Genomic DNA, 15671 nt, shown 5'->3' with positions numbered 1-15671 from the left:
GATGGGGGAAGCATGGATGGTTGATGGAGAGGCGTCGGTGGCGATGATGGCGATGATCTCCTCCAATTCCCCGTCTCGGCAGGGTGCCAGAACGGAGTTTCTGATCCCGAAATAGAGTTTTCGATGGCGGCGGAGTTCTGGATGTCTTCTGGCAAATTGGTCGAACCCCCGTGCGTTTTTAGGTCAAGGGCTTTAAGTAGTCCAGAGGGGAGCGTCGGGGGCTGGCCGAGGCGGCGTCCCCATGTGGCGGCGCGGCCATGGGCCCACCGGCCGCGCCGCCATATGGTGTGCGCGCCTCGTGGCCCCCCTCCGTCTCGTCTTCTGGCTCCGTGGGTCTTCTATGAAAATAGGCCCATTGCAATTATTTCCGGGGATTTTCCTGAAAGTTGATTTTCTGCACAAAAATAAGACACCAGGGCAATTCTGCTGAAAACAGCGTTAGTCCATGTTAGTTGTATCCAAAATACACAAATTAGAGGCAAAACAATAGCAAAAGTGTTCGGAAAAGTAGATACGTTTTGGACGTATCACATACATCTGAATGAATTAACTCAAGAGGTGTCGTGGAAATACGATGAGAAGTATTATAAAACAATTGTCGACTTTTAGCACACTGACAAGCATCACAAACTAAAGTCTGATTATTGGAAGAACACACTAAATCATTTTTCCTAACAATGGTTTGAACGACATTATTGGTGGGATGACCGAGGCGACGATGCCAATGAGGCGAAGAGGTCTTCACGCCGGAGAGCGCCCGGCGCGACGATGGCGGAAGAACTCGACCAAACGGGATGGGGTACAATCCATCTTTGCTTCTACCGTGGAGCAGAATTTTCTTCGTGACCTTGTCCTTTTGAAGGAAAAAAGAACTTATGAAACTCAACAAAAACATAATTGTCGGAGACAAGGCGATAAACTGAAAGGAGGTGATTATGAATATGTGGAACATGAAGGATATTTGTCAGTTTCAAAGATGAACCAGGTAAGGACGAATGACCAATATGCGAAATAGACAAACCTGCACCGTTGGCCACATGAACTTGATCCTTCCCGTGGTAGCGGTCATGAACGTGGAGGCGCTCGAGATCACTCGTCAGGTGATCGGAGGCACCGGAGTTGAGGTGCCAGTACTGTTCGTTGGAGGATGTCGATGCAGAGTTGCCGGTGCGCTGCTTTGGATCATAGCGCCGGCTGCAGTCACTCGCGTCATGCCCCCAGATAACGCAAATCTGACACTGGGGGCGCGACCTGCGACGTCCTCCTCCATTGCGGCCATTGTTGCCGCCATTGTCGTCGTTGCATCGACGGTCTTGGCCACCTCCACCGTGACCGCCAGACCCCTGTCCGTGGCCTACTTGGACATGTCCATGCTGTCCCTGCGAGCCACCACCCACGAGAGGACCACCGCTAGGGCGAGACGAGTCGCCCGCTCGCCCTGAGTTGTTGAAGTAGGGGCGAGAAGCGGCGTTGGCGAGGAGGTCCAGTCCTCGGGATCTGCCTGCTGCTTCTTCTGGAGGCCCTCATAGTTGAGGACGGTCTTGTAGAACATGGCCAGCGGGCGTGGTCGCGAATTCCATAGACGCCGCGATCGGGTTGAACGCAGTTCCCAACCCGGTAAGCATGTAGTCGATGATCTCGTCATCGCGGAGAGGGGAACCAGCGGTGGCCATGGCGTCGGCGAGGGCCTTCACCTTCTGCATGTACTCGCTGGCGAACTTGTCTCCCTTCTTCAGTCCTTGGATCTCGCGCCGAAGGGCATGGATGCCGGCGCGGTTTTCGGCGGAGAACATGGCGTGGACGGCGCTCCAGGCCGCCGCAGCCGTTGCGCAGCCGATGAGCTGGGCCGAGACATCCTCGTGCATCGACCCGAGAAGGTGGCCGAGGACGCGCTGGTCCAAGGTCCACCACTGCGCGTACGCTGGGTTGTCGATGTCGCGCGCGGCATCACCGGTGCCTTCCCGGTTGGTGCGCGGCGGCGCCGGAGCCGAGCCATCGAGGAAGCCGTGGAGACGTGCTCCGGCGAGGTTGGGAAGGGCAAGCGCCTTCCACAACATGAAGTTGCTGCCGTTCAGACGAATGGCGATGGCCGGAAGAACTGGGACTGCCGCCGTGTCAGACGTCGGCGCGATGACAGGACCCGCCACGGTGGTGGAAAGGCTAGCGCTGGAGGTGGTCGTTAGCGCGAGGCTGGAGGAGACCTGCTGGGCCATCGCGGCGGCGGCAGCGAGCGAGATCGCGGCAGCGGCGGCGGACTGAGCACGGCGGCTAGCTAGGGTTTTGCTAGCGGCGGCGGCGAAAGAGCCAGGCGGCTCTGATACCAAGTTAAAGAACCTAAAAGTGTTTTAGGGTTTGCGTGGAGCAATGCCTCTCCACGTATCTCTTTATATAGATCAGCTGTATACATACATCGTACAATTATACATAACAGGTACTCCAAGGAAAATACATCTAGGAAAATACATCTAGACCTATTCTAACATTATGGAGGCAGCCAAGGAAAATACAAAGGGTATGAAGATTACACACGGACAGACAGGCTTTCGCATGTTTGCTCCTTGGCACCGGCACGGTAAAGACAAGAGTGACCGTACGAAGAGCCAGACGTCAACAGTTGTTTTTAGCGTCCATGATCAGGTTAATTCAGACATCAAATAGGTAGTTCATCTCAATTTGAATTCGGTTTGGATCCGTTTTAGAATCTCGATTTGTTGTCCACTCGGCCCCATGGCGACGGCCGCGCACATGAAAAGGGCACAATCATCGTACGTCTGCATCTCTTAACAGATGGTGTTCTACAATATAGAAGCACGGGGCGCACGCACGGCCTGATCACCGATCGATGTCCACCATGGGAGATGACCGGCTTAGCGACCTGCCGGACTGCCTCCTCCACTCCATCTTGTCTCTTCTCAAGGCCCGGCAAGTCGTGCAGACGTGCGTGCTGTCGCGGAGGTGGGAGCACATCTGGCGCTCCGTGCCGTGCCTCGACATCGATCACCGGGACCTCGGGTCCTCGGTCGAGCTGTTCGAGGAGTTCGCTGACAACCTGCTGGCCCGCCGTTGCGCCTGGTCGCCGCTGGACACCTTCCGGCTGAACGCCGGCCCGACGTGCTGCACATCGTCTTCCAGCCCCTGCAGGTGGATTCGGCGCGCCCTCAAGTACCACTCCCCGGCGGTTGTCGACGTCCGCGGCGGGGCGGGTCACCGGGTCGTCTTACGTCCCCTGCTCCCCGGCCCCCACCGCCTCGCGAGGCTCCACCTGCATAACGCATGTCTCGAGGGTCACGACGCCCAAGGCCAGCTCGCTTCGGCTTTGGCTTCTGGGTTCCCGGTGCTGCAAGTCCTGGAGCTCAGGAACTGCTCCTACTGGCTACGTCGGATCGAGTCTTCCAGCCTCAAGAGCCTCACTATCCACAGCTGCCACAACAACGCCGAAGAAGACGTCGTCATCGCCGCCCCACGCCTCGCCTCGCTGCGTCTCGGAATCCTGTTCAATCGCGAGAGGCGTCACCGCCGTTACCTCCAGCTGCGCGGGGGCGGCTTCACCGTCAGCGAGGCCCCGTCCCTTGTCGACGCGTCCATCAGCGTCGTGGATTGCGTGCCGTCCACCGTAGTTCAATCGGATCAGATTAGTCTGCAGACCTTGGCATTGTTCGGAACCTTGAGGAAGCTTCTTGGTTCCCTGGCCAAGTCCACAGTCATCAGCCTGGAGCTGTCAGGCTTCAAAGCAACGGTAAGCATGTCTATCTCCTAGCTTCAATCCAGAGTGTTGCCTCTTCCTCCAATCTTCTCTGCGTCAACCTTGTTGACAACTCAAGTAACTTCTCTGCTTCCCTCGTGTTTCAGTCCGGGGAATGCCTACTTACCATGCTAAATGACAAGGGCCTCCAGTGGGCGTCCAGTGATATCTACGAGGATATTTCGCTCGAGTCGTTTCAGTCCCGCGCCGCACAAAGCGGCGAGTTCGCCCCGGTTCCTTTGCTGCAGGCTATCTTAGACGACGCGCGAGGAACTCTGCCAGTTTTCCGCAACCTAACAACCTTGATCATGGACGAATGCTACATAAGCAACAACTTGCAAACGGTGTGGCGTTTCCTCCTGCTAACTCCTGTATTGGAGAAGCTTACTCTGCAATGCTGCAAGGTACGTACCTAGTTCGACGCTACAAGAACAACATCCTATCCAATTGTTATTTCCTTCAGCACCAGGAACCTTGAATCTTGCATAAAACTGAGTATTATATATTGGTGCCCCGCAGTTTCCAGATGGCACAAGGAGGAAGAAAAGAAGGAACATATCAGACAAAGTTCCTAACCTCAAGTTGGTAGAAATCAAGTATAAAGATAGGTATGAGCATGGCCTTGATTCGGTATTACGTGACATGTCCACGATGTATAAAGTACAAGAGACTCTGCTGCGAGATAAGGTTTCGTCACAGATATCTATGAAACTACCCAAGACTAGGGTCCAAGTTATACAAATATAAAACACATAGTTACTTGCATTTTGTTTAATTTGCTTTTGTATAGAAAGTTACAGTTCCCTTTCGGTTAATACTTACATGTGACATAACTTCTGGGATTAAACTAGTGGTCGGCTACAAATTTCAATTCAAGATCACGCATATCTTTGTAGACTAGCAAATATATCTGTGTGTTTGCAAAGGAGGAGAGAGAGAGGCATGTGCATCCGACAACTGCAGTAATAAATATTTTTTTAGAGGAAAAGGGCATAGCCCAGTTCCATTTCTGAAACCAGATCATTTTACAATATCCAAACTTAGTTTGTCACCAACAGCACCAACCAAAAAATAACGGAAGTTTACATCCACAGACAGCCAACATATATACTAAACAGTGACAGAACCAACACCAACACTAGCCCAGGAGCTCTCAGCTACAATTTTCTGATTGGACAAAGAAGATTATGGCCTAGGCAGAACCCTAAAACCTTCACCATCTCTGACCAGCATCAGTGCATTCGCCTTGAGAGTTCTTGCTAGGTCAGATGTCGTGACCTTCAAAGACTCCTCATCATTGCGGAGGTCCGGTCACAATAGCAGAGGGGCGCACAAACTAAACCCTCCAAAGTGTTCACCATCTTCATCAACTTTCCTTTTTCCTCGGCCTTGAGTAGGACGCTAAATTGAGCAAGAGTGTAGGACACTTTTCTCCACAGCCTGCATTCCAACCCATAGGGTTTTTTTTAGAACAACCATGTATTATACTAATAGAAAATTAAGTTACATAAGTAAGTGTTAACTACCAGACAGACGAGGAGAAAACAGTTATCCTGTAAACTTTGCAGAAAAAAAAAACCTGAAGGACAGAAATATACAAAAATCTGAAGCCAGCGGCCGCCGCCAAACTCCAACGCCACCTAGACGCGCGTTGGAAGAGACGTCGAGCCTCCACCATTGCCAGATCCAAAAGAGAGCCATCGCCAACAAGACTTTGTGAGTCGATGAACAGGCCCGCTGCAAGCAGCGAGGCACGTGTCGATGTGGCACGTCGACCGGGGAACGTCCCCGTGCTATCTTGGGCCAAGATCCGCCACATCCCATCGACAAAGTCGAGGAATAACGAAAAACCCACCATCTTCGGACCAGCATCCTTGCTCCAGACAACGACAGACGCTAGCGACATGTCGAGAAACAGATCTCCCCATTTCTGAAGAACGGCAAGAAGACCAAGCTGCCGACCTAAAAGATCGACAAGGACACGTTGCCAACAACTTCGAGACGCCACCGTAAAGGTCGCCGTCGGTGTGGGATTGAAGTTGAGGCAGATTTATTTGCCCAGGCGCCGCTCCCACCACCCCAACGACGCACCACGGCAAACAAGCCCTAACTACAAAGCCGAGGAATGAGGTTCCCTCCCCCTCCTGCCACCAGAGCGGCAAGCGGAGGGAGAGGGGCCCAAGGCTCCTGCCCGTGAAGATGGGATCTGGCCACCTACCGCCCGCCGCTTGGGAGATAGAGGCAAAACGGTTCAGCAACGAAAATCTCCAACCCATAGGGTTCAGTTGAAACACATGTCATTTCTGACTAACAAGGTGTTCCTTATAACAGCAGCATTTATTATATTAGACAGAAAATTCTTTTTATTATCATTCCATAAGTCAGAAATATCAACTAAAGTTGGGAGTTACAGTTAATACTCAGAACTTTTCAAATTTCTGAACACATAGCAGAAGCAACAACACATTCAAAGAACAAGTGATTAGATGTTTCACTTTCGTTGCAGAAGACACAGACATCTGTGAAAACTTGCAAACAAAATCTTCTGAGAGCGAACGTCAACACTGCACGAAATGTTTGCATGGAGCAACTGTGTGTCGAAGTGTATCTTCGACAGAACAACTCAGTCGATTATAAGCAATGTGAAAGCAGTTTGCTTCTCTGTAATACAACCAATCGATAATTCATGGGCACAACTGCACAAGGTCTGAGCCTTCCATGCAGTAAATTACACAAATGGCACAAGTACACTCCACAGGATACACCGACAATGGTAAACAAGAACTAGCGGCAAACGGATCTACTTATTGCTGGTAACAAATCAAATTGCCTACTGATGAGTCTGATCTATATTAAGGGTTTGTAATCACAGATATGTCAAACTTGAGCAAAACCTGCAAGACATAACAGGGACTAACATGAGTATGGTTAGCAACAATAATCCTGTTAACTCACTTAACTCATTTGTTTCAAAGGCATTAATTGACAAAATTATCCCACCTTCCAGGCAAAAAAAAATAACAGCTTGATTAAGGTTGATAGTTTTAGACTGCAATGAAGCTATCTGAAAAAGGTTATGTTGAAAGTGAAAAGCAGAGGGTAATTGTTTCCATGAAAGTAAGATACGGAGTATTTATGTTTACTTGAGTTCAAAATTTTCATGTCAACTGAAATCCAGCTAAAGAATCCCATGCGAAAATTTCCATTCTGAAACATGTGGAAGAAGCAGCTGAGCACGCCCTATGGAGTAAAGAGAACAGTCTCACCACAAAGCTATGTACAATGCTTATTGCACAGTTCATAAGAAATATTACTGTGAGTACAGTATAACTAACTATCATCACTTTTGAATAGCACACATGGACTCATAGTTGAGGAGATCAATGCAAGTTACGTAGTTTTCTCAACTAGTAGTAGTCCATCTAACAGTCATAATAAGTATGCTACCCATCCTGTTCCCAGTTCCACTAGGAGTAGTTCTCAACTTCTCATTTGCTACGACAGTCAATGTGTATTTGTCTATTTGACATATCCCCATTCAAATGTTGTTGTTACTAATATTATCCTAGACAAGTGTGTCAACACTTCTTTTCAAGTCAACCACACAGCCAAGCAGAGCCAACTTATATTGCTCTATGTCCCAAGGAAAAAAGATAAAAAACTGCACCACTTATGAGAACCGCCTATGGAAAGAAAGTAATGAAGCATAAAAAGGGAGCTAAGGTATACCTTGTATAAAATCATTCCATTTATCACCTTTTGGTCCTTTATACTGTTCTAGGCAGCCTGGTATAATAGCATAATGTTATATGAAAATATTAAAGAGTGGCATGACATATACAGGTGACAGGGCAGAACTATTCAGCTTGCCATGTAGCAACAAACATACTATTTAGTCATGCAGGAGTTACAAGATACACGCAGAAATGCTACGAGCAAACAAATGATAAAACAAGTTAAATTTAATAAATTACCTTGGCGTATGGGGCAAAAATGGCCTTGACATCTTCGAACACCTCAGCAATCGGTTTTGTAGCATCAATCTAACAAAACAGCTTGTTGGTCAGTACGGATCAAAGTGAACAACAGATTCCAAAAGAAGGGCTGTAACTATCATTGCAAAAGAACAGACGTAATTATCAGAAGTCCTAAGTCCCACATAACAATAAAAAAAGGATTATTATTCCAATAGACGAGTTCTTCAAATTATCGTGTTATCTGTCCTATTTATAATGTTCCTGCTTTTACGTTGACATGCATTCCCTTCAAGTAATCAGTCATTGTGGAAGTGCAGTTGTACCTCTTTAACCTTCTCCTTCGCTCTATAGTACTCAATTACAGGCAAACTGGATTCAGCAAAAACATTGAATCTCTTCTTGATAGTCTCTATGTTGTCATCAACTCTTCCCTGCAAAATAACAAGAATTGTTGGAAACAAGGGGTGATTTGACAAGGATACATATGCTAAAACGAAGGAAATAAGTGATGAAGCAAACCTCATTGCGCCCCAAAAGACGTTTTTGCATCTCTTCCTCAGAACAATTGAAGAATAGCACAAATGCAGGAGAAATTTTTGTCTGAAAAAAGTAACACGGTCAGATATCTTATAATTCTTTATAAGTATATAAATGACACCGGAAGATGATGCTGAACTATGATGCAAGCTTGTTAGAGAAGAGTGAAAGATATCAGCTTTTGAATTGTAAGAATAGATGGGCTTACAACATGCTCGAAGGCAGCACGATTCTCTTCATTCCTCGGAAACCCGTCGATTAGAAACTTATCGTTCTCATTTTTTATCATGGCGTCCCTCAGGAGCGCTATAGTTACCTCTGATGGAACAATCTTCCCCTCCTTTATCATGTTCTCAATCATAGTTCTGCAAAATTAGAAGTGTGGAAGTAAACATAGGAAGCTACAAGTGTTAATTAAAGAAGCGTACAATGACCAAAACAATTTTCAGAACAATCTAGTTCCAAAAAAATATTCATGGGAAGAAAATAATATACCCATTCTCAGAGCCAGATTTAAGCTCTGCGCGCAGAAGATCTCCAGCACTAAGATGGGTAAACCCAAAGTGTTCAACAATGTTGGCACACTGTGTACCCTTTCCACTTCCAGGACCACCTGTGTGTAAATTCTTGGTCAGGTACGGAAGAAATTTTATTTACTTAGATACAAATAACGCTTAATAATATTAGTTGGTCAGCAATAAAGCCAATGAGAGTTTACCAAGAACAAATACAACTGTAACTTTCTTGTCACCCAACATGTTCACAGCAACCTCCTGCATGAAAAACACAGTTTCAACCACAAGACATAAAAAAAATCATGAATGTCACCAATTCTGCGAGACTATACTGTAGTGTTTACTTTAATGATTATATATAATAGGTGTTGTAAATAATAACTCATGGATCCAGATTTATATTGGCAATATGCACAAAAACATAAGTTGTTTCAACATGAACCCAACAAGAATACAGTGCATCTATTCCCAAATAACTAAATGGTTCTGAAAGCTAGTCGACATAACACTGAGATTGAGGGCACCAGCCCTTAAGGTCAGAGATTTCCGTAATGCCTTATGTTTTAAGTTGTAATAAATTCAAAGCATGTCCCCTGATGCAGAAAACAAAATACGTTGAACATTCACAACGAAACAGGGCTTTTGCAGAAATAAGTTGAAATTATCTAATATATCCAGGGAATAAGCAATGACATACACGTACCTCGTTCTCAGTGACAACTGCGGGAGCATCCACAACCGTGCCCATGGCTGAAAATGACAAAATATCCAGTTTACACAAAGGTAAAGTTGAAATTTTGCACCTCAGAAATGAAAAAGAAATGTAACATTGCACCTCAGAAATTAGAGCAAGAGAAATATAACACTGCAAGGGCAGCAATTATACACTGAAGATGAATATTGGTAATAGCATCTAGCAATCTGACATTGATTATATCAGAAGGGCCAAGGACAGAGGAGCCTGCAGCATCGCACTGACTAACTCTGCTTGGATCTTAAAACCCAAAGTTCGATTCGATACAGACGCATACAAAGCACCCGACATCACTGCACTGTGCAGCTTCGTCACTTCTAACCAGCAAAAGAGTAGACGAGGTTGTAACTCTACTCTTTCTGGAGGTACCCAGAAATGGCAGCGCCCAATGGCCTGCCACTGCGGAGATGGCAACATAGGAAGGGTAGCAGTGTTGTAGACGGAAGGTGTTTCTTCCTCTCTTTTTTTCCGCCTTGCCAAGGCATATTTCGCATCACCGGATGCTTGTACAGACAGAAGGGTCTATTTTCAAGTAGATAAATCGAACAGAAGGATCGCGGCTTGAACCCGATTTGAACTAGGACGCCCCCTTGATTTCCCGCCGTGCGTAGCGAACACGGAGGAGAAGAGGGAGGTGAGTTGCTCCTATTTTTTCAGAAAAGAAAATTGGTTTCAGAAACACGGATCATGATGATCCACGGCTCTGAACTGTCGGTGGCAACCATTCCAAGATCCAGCCGCAGCCCCGGGAGCCGTCCCCGTCAGATCTGCACCCTAGGCTGCCGTGCCGACCCATTCAGCCCAAGGACGGATCCCTCCCCCTGAATCCCCGGATCACCCAGATCCCACCCGCCCGAGAACTCGAGACGCCCTGGCTCCAGGTGATAACAAGAAGAGCACGGCTAGCACATAGTAAGTAATACCACCATCAGATCTCGCGACAGGACGGACAGGCAGGATCTCGCGTACCTGTGCGGTCCTGGATCGATGGCGGGCGGTGGGCGGAGGAGGGTCGGCGCGGCGGCGGGATCACGGGGAGCGCGTGGTGCGTGTGCTGGTGGAGGAAGGAGGAGGAGGAGGCAGGAGGCCGTTTAATACGCGCGCGGCGCGCAGAGGCGAGGCCGAGAGGTGGGGTGGTGGGGCCCACGCGGCGTCTCCGCGGGAAGCGTGGCAATTGGGCGGTGGGGCCGGAGCCGTCGGCGCAACAACTGGTGGAGAGGGACGAGAAAGCTTTTTTCCCTTCGGGGAAGCGAGGTGGGAGAAGCTGGAGCTCTGCACGGCTCCACAAGCGTGTGGGACCCTTGGGCAGTGACTCAGTGAGACGTTTTATTTCTTCTTCAATCTAGTCTATCTAGGATACAAACATAGATTTGACACACATTATGACCAATCTCTATCATCAGTTATTATTCCACCAGAATTAGCAGCTAATAAACCCACAATTCCTTCGAAACACCTGGAGGTAGGCGTGCCCTCTCGTCGGTGTGCTTGCCGGTCTGGAGGCCCTCATGGGTTTAATTTGGAAATGCGGTGGATCTTGGCTTCACGCGGCGAGATGCGAGAAGGTCCGACTTTTTTGGTAGGTTAGGTTGTCTCGGCGCGGATGGCTCGGCGGTGGCCTTGTTTTGCACGCAGCGGTGTCGGCGGTCCTTCAAATAGCCTTAGAAGGGCTAGTTGTGGATGATGGCCGCCCTCGTTGTTCTTCTTCAATGGCGGATGGCGGCCGTGCCAAGCTAAAGGCCTTTTGTGAATCTTTATGCTCTTCAGTTAATTTTCTGTGTTTGTTGGTCGACGTATCCTGTAGATATAGGTTTGTATTTGTGCTCATCTTTTATGTTCTTACTGGCCTACACTAGTATAGTCCATGGCCAATCACTTGTCCATAGTACTCACTCTCAAGAGATTGTCATTATCGCGAACTGAGTGTTGCTTAGTTGGTTAAGTTTCTTGTGGTGAAAACTTCTCACCTTAGTTTATCTCATAGACTTGACAATGCCTTTTTAGTTGGAAATGAATGTTACTCGATTTCCCCTAAAGAGATGAGGTATCAACCGTGAGAAAGAGAGACAAAACCCACTTGATTCTACGAGAATTTTCATTTTTTCTAAATGGGGGAGCCCCAACCTGCATCAAAGTGATGCATATGACTTTTAACTTTATTCAACATGGATCTGTCAAGATTATGAAGGAGATATGCCCAAGAGGCAATAATAAAGTGGTTATTATTTATATCTTTATGTTTATGATAAATGTTTATATATCATGCTAGAATTGTATTAACCGAAACATTAGTACATGTGTGATATGTAGACAAACAAGAAGTCCCTAGTATGCCTCTTAAACTAGCTTGTTGATTAATGGATGATTAGTTTCATAATCATGAACATTGGATGTTATTAATAACAAGGTTATGTCATTGTGTGAATGATATAATGGACACACCCAATTAAGCGTAGCATAAGATCTCGTCATTAAGTTATTTGCTATAAGCTTTCGATACATAGTTACCTAGTCCTTATGACCATGAGATCATGTAAATCACTTATACCGGAAAGGTACTTTGATTACATCAAACACCACTGCGTAAATGGGTGGCTATAAAGGTGGGATTAAGTATCCGGAAAGTATGAGTTGAGGCATATGGATCAACAAAGGATTTGTCCATCCCGATGACGGATAGATATACTCTGGGCCCTCTCGGTGGAATGTCGTCTAATGTCTTGCAAGCATATGAATGAGTTCATAAGAGACCACATACCACGGTACGAGTAAAGAGTACTTGTCAGGAGACGAGGTTGAACAAGGTATATAGTGATACCGAAGATCAAACCTCGGACAAGTAAAATATCGCGAGACAAAGGGAATTGGTAATGTATGTGAATGGTTCATTCGATCACTAAAGTCATCGTTGAATATGTGGGAGCCATTATGGATCTCCAGATCCCGCTATTGGTTATTGGTCGGAGTGAGTACTCAACCATGTCCGCATAGTTCTCGAACCGTAGGGTGACACACTTAAAGTTGGATGTTGAAATGGTAGCACTTGAATTATGGAATGGAGTTCGAATATTTGTTCGGAGTCCCGGATGAGATCCCGGACATCACGAGGAGTTCCGGAATGGTCCGGAGAATAAGATTCATATATAGGATGTCATTTTATGTGAAATAAAATGTCGCGGAAGGTTCTATGGAAGGTTCTAGAAGGTTCTAGAAAAGTCCGGAAGAAACCACCAAGGAAGGTGGAGTCCACAAGGGACTCCACCTCCATGGCCGGCCAGCCCTAGATGGGGTGGAGTCCCAAGTGGACTCCACCATAGGGGGCCGGCCACCCCCACATGGGAGGTGGGAATCCCACCTTTGGGTGGGAGTCCTAGTTGGGCTAGGTTTCCCCCTCCTATGGAAGGTTTTGGTTTCGGGTCTTATTCGAAGACTTGGACACCAACACTTGGGATCCACCTATATAATGAGGGGCCAAGGGAGGGGGCCGGCCACCCCAAGACCATAAGCTGGCCGCCCCCCTTGAGTGGCCGGCCACCCCCTCCCAAACCCTAGCTTTGCTCCTCCACTCCATATTGCCCGCGTAGCTTAGCGAAGCTCCGCCGGACTTCTACACCGCCACCGACACCACGCCGTCGTGCTGTCGGATTCAAGAGGAGCTACTACTTCCGCTGCCCGCCGGAACGGGGAGGTGGACGTCGTCTTCATCAACAACCGAACGTGTGACCGAGCACGGAGGTGCCGCCCGTTCGTGGCGCCGGAACCGATCGTGATCAAGATCTTCTACGCGCTTTGCAAGCGGCAAGTGATCATCTACCGCAGCAACAAGAGCCTCCTCTTGTAGGCTTTGGAATCTCTTCAAGGGTGAGACTCGATACCCCTCGTTGCTACCGTCTTCTAGATTGCATCTTGGCTTGGATTGCGTGTTCGCCGTAGGAAAATTTTTGTTTTCTATGCAACGTTATCCTACGGTGGTATCGAGCCGTGTCTATGCATAGATGGTTGCACGAGTAGAACACAATGGTTTGTGGGCGTTGATGCTCTTGTTATCTTTAGTTTGAGTACTTTGCATCTTTATGGCATAGTGGGATGAAGCGGCTCGGACTAACTTTACATGACCGCGTTCATGAGACTTGTTTCTCGTTCGACATGCAACTTGTATTGCATAAGAGGCTTTGCGGGTGTCTGTCTCTCCTACTATAGTAAAGATTCAATTTACTCTTCTATTGAAAACATTAGTATCAACGTTGTGGTTCATGTTCGTAGGTAGATTAGATCTCTCTCGAAAACCCTAAACCACGTAAAATATGCAAACCAAATTAGAGACGTCTAACTTGTTTTTGCAGTGGTTTGGTGATGTGATATGGCCATAATGTGATGATGAATATGTATGAGATGATCATTATTGTATTGTGGCAACCCAGAGCCTTATGGTTGTCTTTAAATTTCATGTTGAGTAGTATTTCAAAGTAGTTGTAATAGTTGCTACATGGAGGACAATCATGAAGACGGCGCCATTGACCTTGACGCTACGCCGACGATGATGGAGATCATGCCCGAAGATGATGGAGATCATATCCGTGCTTTGGAGATGAAGATCAAAGGCGCAAGAACAAAAGGGCCATATCATATCACATATGAACCGCATGTGATGTTAATCCTTTTTATGCATCTTATTTTGCTTAGATCGCGACGGTAGCATTATAAGATGATCCCTCACTAAAATCTCAAGATAATAAAGTGTTCATCCTTAGTAGCACCGTTGCCAAGTCTTGTCGTTTCGAAGCACCTCGTGATGATCGGGTGTGATAGATTCAATAAGTACATATAACGGGTGCAAGACAGTTTTGCACATGCGGATACTAAGGTGGCCTTGACGAGCCTAGCATGTACGGACATGGTCTCGGAACACGTGATACCGAAAGGTAGAGCATGAATCATATGGTTGATATGATGAACACTTTGAGTGTTCGCCATTGAAATCACACCTTTTCTCGTGATGATCGGGTTTAGGTGCGGTGGATTTGGTTCGTGTGATCACTAAGACAATGCGAGGGATATTGTTTTGAGTGGGAGTTCACTTAGGTTTTTAATTATGTTGAATTAAAATTTGAACTCAATTTGTCATAAACTTAGTCTAAACTATTGCAAATATATGTTGTAGAGATGGCGTCCCCAATCAATTTTAATCAGTTCCTAGAGAAAGAGAAACTTAAGAGCAACGGTAGCAACTTCACCGATCTGGTTCCGTCATGTGAGGATCATCCTCTCTCGCGGAAATCTGCAATTTGTGCTTGATGCACCGCTAGGTGACCCTCCTGCAGAAGATGAATCCGATGAAGTAAAAGCTGTTTACGCGACTCGGAAAACTCGGTACTCTCAAGTTCGGTGTGCCATCCCGTGCGATCTGGAATCCGATCTTCAAAAACGTTTTGAGCACCATGATCCTCATGAGTTGATGAATGAGCTGAAAGCTATATTCGAGACTCATGCGGCGATGGAATGCTATGAAGCATCGAAACATTTCTTCACTGTATGATGGAAGAAGGCAGCTCCGTTAGTGAGCACATGCTCGCCATGACCGGGCATGCGAAGAAACTCGGTGACTTGGGAATAGTGATTCCTAATGCATCGGGATTAATCGTGTCCTTCAATCACCGCCACCAAGTTACAAGAACTTTGTGATGAACTACAATATGCAGAACATGAACAAGGAGTTACTCGAACTTTTTGGCATGCTAAAAGCTGCTGAGATTGAGATCAAGAAAGAGCACCAAGTGTTGATGGTCAACAAGACCACCAAGTTTCAAGAAACAGGGCAAGTCTAAGGGAAAATTCTAGAAGGGTGGCAAGAAAGCTGCCACGCCTCCTATGAAACCTAAGAACGGCCCTAAGCCTCGATGCCGAGTGCTATTACCGCAAGGAGAAGGGACACCGGAAGCGTAATTGCTCCAAGTATCCGGCTGATCGAAGAGCGGCCTTGTCAAGAAGAAGAAAGAAGGTATATTTGATATACATGTTATAGATGTTCATTTCACTTGGTTCTCGTTCTAGTACACAGGTATTTGATACCGGTTCGGTTGCTCATATTTGTAACTCGAAACAGAACTAAAGAATAAACGACAACTGCTGAAAGATGAAGTGACGAT

General features: G+C 47.0%; 2 protein-coding genes across 2 annotated transcripts; one reads left to right on the top strand and one right to left on the bottom strand.

The window, feature by feature from the left end:
- The first annotated feature begins 2851 nt into the window (after window positions 1-2851).
- LOC127328432 (MEIOTIC F-BOX protein MOF-like) lies at window positions 2852-5062 on the top strand. Its single transcript, XM_051355032.1, has 4 exons — window positions 2852-3736; window positions 3850-4146; window positions 4262-4372; window positions 5006-5062. The coding sequence occupies exons 1-4, from the start codon at window positions 2852-2854 to the stop codon at window positions 5060-5062; spliced, it is 1350 nt and encodes a 449-aa protein (XP_051210992.1).
- A 1271-nt stretch (window positions 5063-6333) lies between these two features.
- On the bottom strand, window positions 6334-10652 carry LOC127332090 (UMP-CMP kinase 3). Its single transcript, XM_051358345.2, has 10 exons — window positions 10495-10652; window positions 9475-9521; window positions 8975-9029; window positions 8752-8869; window positions 8465-8621; window positions 8239-8319; window positions 8043-8150; window positions 7717-7785; window positions 7472-7528; window positions 6334-6636 (listed from the first exon to the last, which is right to left on the bottom strand). Exons 2-9 carry the CDS (start codon window positions 9517-9519, stop codon window positions 7520-7522), a joined length of 642 nt encoding a protein of 213 aa, XP_051214305.1. The 5' UTR covers window positions 9520-9521; window positions 10495-10652; the 3' UTR covers window positions 6334-6636; window positions 7472-7519.
- Between the last annotated feature and the right edge of the window lie 5019 nt (window positions 10653-15671).

Source organism: Lolium perenne, chromosome 2 (genome assembly GCF_019359855.2).
Source record: "Lolium perenne isolate Kyuss_39 chromosome 2, Kyuss_2.0, whole genome shotgun sequence".
NCBI lineage: Eukaryota > Viridiplantae > Streptophyta > Magnoliopsida > Poales > Poaceae > Lolium > Lolium perenne.
This window is presented reverse-complemented; position numbering and strand designations above follow the sequence as displayed.

What these genes read in the sequence shown, in the direction of transcription:
- LOC127332090 (XM_051358345.2), bottom strand. Translation starts at nt 9,519, where the DNA reads ATGGGCACGGTTGTGGATGCTCCCGCAGTTGTCACTGAGAACGAG. An exon ending in TACAGTTGTATTTGTTCTTG is followed by an intron (nt 8,870 to 8,974) that starts GTAAACTCTCAT and finishes ATTTACACACAG; the next exon opens with GTGGTCCTGGAAGTGGAAAG. An exon ending in AAATCTGGCTCTGAGAATGG is followed by an intron (nt 8,622 to 8,751) that starts GTATATTATTTT and finishes CTAATTTTGCAG; the next exon opens with AACTATGATTGAGAACATGA.
- LOC127328432 (XM_051355032.1), top strand. Translation starts at nt 2,852, where the DNA reads ATGGGAGATGACCGGCTTAGCGACCTGCCGGACTGCCTCCTCCACTCC. An exon ending in TTACTCTGCAATGCTGCAAG is followed by an intron (nt 4,147 to 4,261) that starts GTACGTACCTAG and finishes GGTGCCCCGCAG; the next exon opens with TTTCCAGATGGCACAAGGAG. An exon ending in ATGAGCATGGCCTTGATTCG is followed by an intron (nt 4,373 to 5,005) that starts GTATTACGTGAC and finishes AGTTCTTGCTAG; the next exon opens with GTCAGATGTCGTGACCTTCA.